This window comes from Anguilla anguilla, chromosome 11, assembly GCF_013347855.1.
Source record: "Anguilla anguilla isolate fAngAng1 chromosome 11, fAngAng1.pri, whole genome shotgun sequence".
NCBI lineage: Eukaryota > Metazoa > Chordata > Actinopteri > Anguilliformes > Anguillidae > Anguilla > Anguilla anguilla.
The window spans coordinates 7,798,693-7,804,875 of NC_049211.1; the positions used below are offsets into that span (position 1 = coordinate 7,798,693).

At 49.3% G+C, this 6,183-nt stretch overlaps 1 protein-coding gene across 3 annotated transcripts in view; it reads right to left on the bottom strand.

The window, feature by feature from the left end:
- Nucleotides 1-1,217: 1,217 nt before the first annotated feature.
- pex14 (peroxisomal biogenesis factor 14) overlaps nucleotides 1,218-6,183 on the bottom strand; it is an 84,645-nt gene continuing 79,679 nt past the window's right edge. For 2 of the 3 annotated variants that reach the window (XM_035382049.1, XM_035382051.1), the window contains exons 8-9: nucleotides 5,476-5,570; nucleotides 1,218-2,297 (exon numbers count right to left, since the gene is read on the bottom strand). In XM_035382049.1, coding sequence (XP_035237940.1) covers nucleotides 1,766-2,297; nucleotides 5,476-5,570 — 627 coding nt within the window. In that variant the 3' untranslated portion in view covers nucleotides 1,218-1,765. The remainder of the gene's footprint in view (nucleotides 2,298-5,475; nucleotides 5,571-6,183) is intronic. The other variant, XM_035382050.1, reaches the window with a different exon arrangement.

The window sequence follows — 6,183 nt, forward strand, 5'->3', positions numbered from 1 at the left end:
TATTATTATTATTATTATTATTATTATTAAGGTAACTGAGGTGAGGATTAAGTTTATAAAAAAAGAACAAAAAAGAAAATGTCTGCCCCAGCCAATCAGTACGAAGCAGCAGCTCGCGTCACTCACAGGAGTCACGGTGAAAGACATTCTGTGCAGAGCGCCGTGGCTCGGCCGCTACTGTACAGTAATTCTCACTCCAGGGATTTTTTTTTCCTTTTTCTTTTCTTTTTTTTTTTTTTTCTCGTCAGCTGGGTGAATGAGTAATTTCATTAGTTAAGTATTCATACGTTACTCTCCGTTTACATTAAGGGGCATTTGTCTTCCCTCCCCCCCCATCCCCCCCCACCCCACCACCCCCCGCCCCCCCCCCCCCCCCACACCCGCAGTAAAAAGAGGCAGAACCGTCACCGGTTCCACTGCCACCTCCTCCATTGTTTTACACGGTTTAATTACAAAACCTTGGTGTCGTTTCATGATAAGATTTTTCACCGTAGGAGGCCCTATATAATTTGGACTGGAGGGTTTGTCATGTAATATAATATAATATAACGGGGTTTTGGTATTAGATTTCCGATTTCAGCCTCCTTGACACTTCAAGCCGCATGAACTAATACATCTGTTATTTGTTGATCATTCGATTATTAACACACTTCATAAAGCGAGTCAGCGGCTCGGGTGGAGGTGGAGGTGGAGGAGGCGGGGATGGAGGAGGAGGAGGCCCTGCTTCTCGCTCCCACCTCATCGCAGACGCAGACGGAGGCGGAGAAACGCGCCGTCGCGCGTCTTCCTTCCCCGCGCGCGCCGGGCGAAACGCCGTCCGTCGCGTCCGTCAGCGATCTCGCTCCCCCGGCTCCTTCTTCTCGGCCCCTTTCTACAGCGCGGGAACGTCGCCCGAGGGCTTCCTGCGTCCCGCCCCGAGTCACCAAGGCGACGTGAAACAAAGAGCTCCTAGCATCGACGTTTTATCTGGCTGTCCTCGCCTACCGACAGGGTGTGTGTGTGTGTGTGTGTGTCGGTGTGCATACGTGTGTGTGCATGCGCATCCGGGCTCAAGGGGAGATCCCTTGACAAAGCTGACAGACTCCTCAGTCTGAGACTAACCACGGCCTGGGCTCTAAAGTGCACTGGGGTTCAATCACTAGTTCTTTGGTGTCCAGAGTGTTACTGTAGCCCGTTAATTCGATGAAAAGACAGACACTCTAACTAGCAGATATATGGTCACGTGTTGGCTAATCGGCACTAGAAACTACAGACACGACGTCAGGTGGCACAGCGAGCGTTTGCGAGGACTGCCCAATGTCAGGGCCTCCCATTGGGCAGAGCTTGAGCCTGAAGAACCAATTGGAAGAGGAGGGGTTAATATGAAATGGGCCGACCTTTTACTGATTTTTGTCGTAATTTAATCCTGCAAGTTCAAAGATTTATTTTTTCTTTTTTTTTCTTTTTTTAAACTAGGCTACCTAACTGCCCAGCCATGCAATAATGCGCCTGAACAGAGTCCGCACGTAAAAAAAAGGTAAGAGAAGGAAGCCACAGATATAGCAGGGCACTACAAAACCAAAATTTGTTGTCCACGGATTATTATCATTATTTTTTTTACTTTTATATTGGATGCTCAAGATGAGTATTATATTATAAAGAAAAAATTAACATATCAAAAAAATAGCAGAGGCAGAAAATAAAACGAGGAGAGGGGATTTGGGGGAGGGGGGATTTGGGGGGAGGGTCGGTGGGCGAAAGAGGAACCCCTCGGCACGCGAGTGGCCTAATCCACCTCGCTCTCATTGGCCGCGCCCTCCGGGCGGCGCAGCTTGTCCACGTGCTCGTTGATCTGCCCGTCCCCGCCCCTGCGGTCCTCCGTCTGGACGCTCAGGTGCTCCTCCTCGTCCACGTGGCTCACGTCGTCGTCTTCGTCTTCGTCTTCGTCCTCCTCCTCCTCATCCTCCTCCTCCTCTTCCTCCTCCTCCTCCTCTTCCTTCTTCTCCTCCTCTCCTTGCACCTCCATGCGCACCTGGTCCTTCAGGTCGAGGGGCAGCGCGGGCCCCAGGCCGCCGCCGCCGCCCGCCTCCCCCCCGTTGAGGCTGTGGGGGCCACTGAGGCCCCCGCTCAGGGAGCTCTGCGGGCTGTGGCCCTCTCGGACGGGCGAGGGCGAGGCCGACTCGTTGCTGACGGGCGAGATGTCGCTGCTGCTGTTGTTGTTGTGGTTGACGGACGGCGGGTTCGAGAGCGCGGGCGGCTTCAGCGGGATCTGCCACGACGGGATCTTGGGAACGGACGGCGACGCCGGGAACTGCCTCCTGGGAGGGGGCGGGCGAGGAGCCGAGAGAGAGAGAGAGAGAGAGAGCGCCGAGATCACACACCTTCACCATCACCATCATCATCATCATAATCATTATCTTCATCATTATCATCATCATCATTATAATCATCATAATAATCATCATCATAAATCTGAAATAACCCAAATATGATCTGAAAATGAAACGCTCAGATGTGTGCAGTAAATGGGCAGTGGCCCAGTGCAGTGCACCCGGCCACCTTGGATATTATTCTGTGCACCCAGAGTAGCGTAAAGTAGGGCTAGACGCACTAAGAGCATGTTTTTCAGCTTTGCTTTTTACCCAACGCCACGCACATCACACCCGCCACAAACGCCCTCACATTTACATAAAGTTGCTGCAGTTTTAAGAGTTGGGTGAAGTTTAAGAAGCATTAAAAAGTCACCGCTTATAAAAGAGGTGAATACCAAAGAAACCGCATTTTCTGTTGATCCAGACGATTACGGGGAATTTTTTTTTTCTCAAAGAAACTTTGAAAGTGCGTGCTGTGCAGGAGACGAGCCTTTGTGCCAGATGGTGCTTCTTTGTTGTCTTGTTTCAGTATTTAACCCCTGATACAGCGCAACATCTTGAGTGAGTCAGGATAAAATGAGAGCAAAAGAGAAAACAAATCACTGATTAATACGGGAAATAAGTACAAACCAGGCAGAAACCCAGAGTCCTGGAGAAAGCTTTAATCTGCATGATTTTTCAGATGTAACCATTACTTAGAACTTAATTTGCATTATGCACATACAATCAAATGAATATTAATGAAGCTGGAACTGAATAAATTTTCATGAAATGAGGAATACTGCCGGATATATATCAACGCTCATTAACCAGTAACAAGCCAGTTCCCACACGCAGTGGATAAAAGCAGTATTCAGGAATTTTCCTAATGTAATAGTAAAGTGAACATACATAGCGCTCAGTTTGATGCACAAACAGGACATGAGACAGCCTTCTAAATTCCCTGCGATCTACAGAACTACAGGTAAATGTTTCTGTGACTTTAGTGTCCTGCTACAGATTATATGCAGATTATAAATTGTGCGGCACAAAGATGTCCCCTCTGAGACGCCGTAGCGGTGGTTGACACCGGGTTGGACGGCCATCTTAAAACAGGCAGTGTGGGCACCAGTGAACAACATAAGAGCAGTTCAGTGGTGGGCGCGGAGAGGTCTGGCAATCGCAGCCATTCACAACGCCTGCCCTTTTTCAGCCGAGCAGAGAGCGGCAGGCTACTCAGCTCGCTGCCATTGCGCAGCACGGATGCTGCTTCCTCTTAACGTTAAGTTCTGCGAACACTTCTAATAACGCGCAATGGCCTCTCCCCATCCCTCATCCTCAGCCCCAGAGCGTCCAACTGAGTGTCTACTTGCATTTTCTTTTTGTTTAGTTTTTTTCTTCTTCTTCTGGCCAGTCAGCCAGAGGGGCTTTGGCCCTAACCAGCTTGCTAACCGCTGGCCCCAGTCTGTGGGGGGGGGGGGGGGCTACCGAAAGGGAGGGGGGGGACAAAAGGTGCAAGTGCTTAGATGACAAGGTTGGATTTTTCATTACAAACATTAGCTTGTTGGCTAGGTGACGTGATTGATTATGTAAACCAGCTCAAAGCACAGAACAGGTGTGTTTGTAATGAATAAAAGGAAATATTCCTTCTCGGAAGGAGATGCCATTCATGTTTTTCAGAAGCGCAGGCAAATTTTACGCCGGGCCTGGCCTGGCCTGAGTCCTGCCCTGGAATCTGAATTATTTAGCTTTGTGCCCAAATGCAAATGATTACATTTGCCATTCAAATGCAGTTCAATATAACACTACCGTAATTATATGGCCAATTATGGCTGAATTTTTCATAACTATAATACCCAAATTGTTTGATTTACAACAGGTTTTAAGCAGCTATCAATTCTACAGAAACCATGGCATAAGTATTTTACAGCATTTTCTTGAAACGTATTTGTGGAGTAGATTTCAGCCATTGCTGTGGATTGGATTCCCCAAATCAAGACTGCAATGTGTTAAATGTATAGTTTTTATTTATTTACTAATAGTTGTTAAAACAATGATGAGGCAATAGGTTTTTAAACAAAATAAAATGATCAGAAAATAATTACAAATAGAACTTGAGCTGCAGACTTATATATTTTAGTGTAGACTATGCTAGGTGGGCAGAGCATTGACACACATAATCATTCAGTTGATTTAAACCACACAGCATAAAGCACCAAAGACACTCAGCTTTGCATCCAGAGTGCAGGGAGTTAAGGGCATTAGATGGAGGCTCAGTAAAAGGACTGAAAGCATTTTTTTGTTCCAGAAAGTCTGGAATGAATTTCAAGCAGCAATCAGGCGTGCGTGTTAAGTAATAGCGCCGAGGTTAATTTGGAGATAATGTGTGAGAGAGAGAGTGACCCCACAGTGCCCTCAGGCCCCGGGGACAAGAGACTGTGTGTGGAGTGTGCGGTGTGTGTGTGTGGAGTGTTTGTGGAGGGTGTGGAGTGTGCGGTGTGTGTGTGTGTGTGTGTGTGCGTGTGGAGTGTGCGGTTTGTGTGTGTGGAGTGTGTGGTGTGTGCGGTGTGTGTGTGTGTGTGTGGAGTGTGTGGTGTGTGCGGTGTGTGTGTGTGTGTGTGTGGAGTGTGTGCGGTGTGTGTGTGGAGTGTGTGCAGTATGTGTGTGTGTGTGGAGTGTGTGTGTGTGTAGCGTGTGTGTGGAGTGTGTGGAGTGTGTGCGGTGTGTGTGGAGAGTGTGTGTGTGTGGAGAGTGTGGTGTGTGCGGTGTGTGTGTGGAGAGTGTGTGTGTGTGTGGAGTGTGGAGTGTGTGTGGTGTGTGTGTGTGTGTGTGTGTGTGTGGAGAGTGTGTGGAGTGTGTGTGTAGAGTGTGTGGTGTGTGTGTGTGTGTGGAGTGTGTGTGTGTGGAGAGTGTGTGGAGTGTGTGTGTGTGTAGCGTGTGTGTGGAGTGTGTGGAGTGTGTGCGGTGTGTGTGGAGAGTGTGTGGAGTGTGTGTGGTGTGTGTGTGTGTATGTGGAGAGTGTGTGGAGAGTGTGGTGTGTGCGGTGTGTGTGTGTGTGGAGAGTGTGTAGAGTGTGTGGTGTGCGTGTGTGGAGAGTGTGTGGAGTGTGCGGTGTGTGGTGTGTGTGTGTGTGTGTGAGAGGTACCTGCTGAGGAGCAGACCCTTCAGAGACACCATCTCCGCCTTGAGCTCGCTGAGGGCCTGAGACTCCAGCATGCGGCCCGCGGCAGAGGAAGCCTGCTGGGGGGGGGGGGGGGGGGGGGGGGGGGGGGGGGGGGGGGGAGAGAGAAAGAGAGAGTAGGGGAGAGAGAGGGAGGGAGGGAGGGAAAGAAAGAGGAGAAAGAAGGAGAGAGACAGGAAAAGAAAAAAGAGAGGGGGAGAGAAAGAAAGTAGGGAAAGCGAGTGAGAGAGAGCGGGAGAGAGTGAGGGGGGAGAGGGAGAGAGAGGGAAAGAAAGAGAGGAGAGAGAAGAGGAGAGAGAGAGCCAGTCAGTCACATACAGGGCTCTGAGACGCTACAGCAGGCCAGGTCTCAGGGCCTGTGTGTCTATGACCAGAGCACCATCACCCCAGGACACGGGACACACTCCTGCCTCTTATCTCCACCCTCTCTTCCCCCAGCGTGACGCTCATTTCACTGACAGATTATTCATAATTACAGATTATTTAGCAACGCAAACACCTGCAGGCCTGTGCATTAGATTCAGACACAGCCTCACTGTGAGCGCACCGCCATCCTGCAATTTCCATAAAGTCTGCATCGCTGCTAAAAAAAAAATAAAATAAATATAAGACAAAAGAAAAAACCTTTTGACTTCATCCTCCACCAAACTGAACAATGGCTGTCCCAGAAGG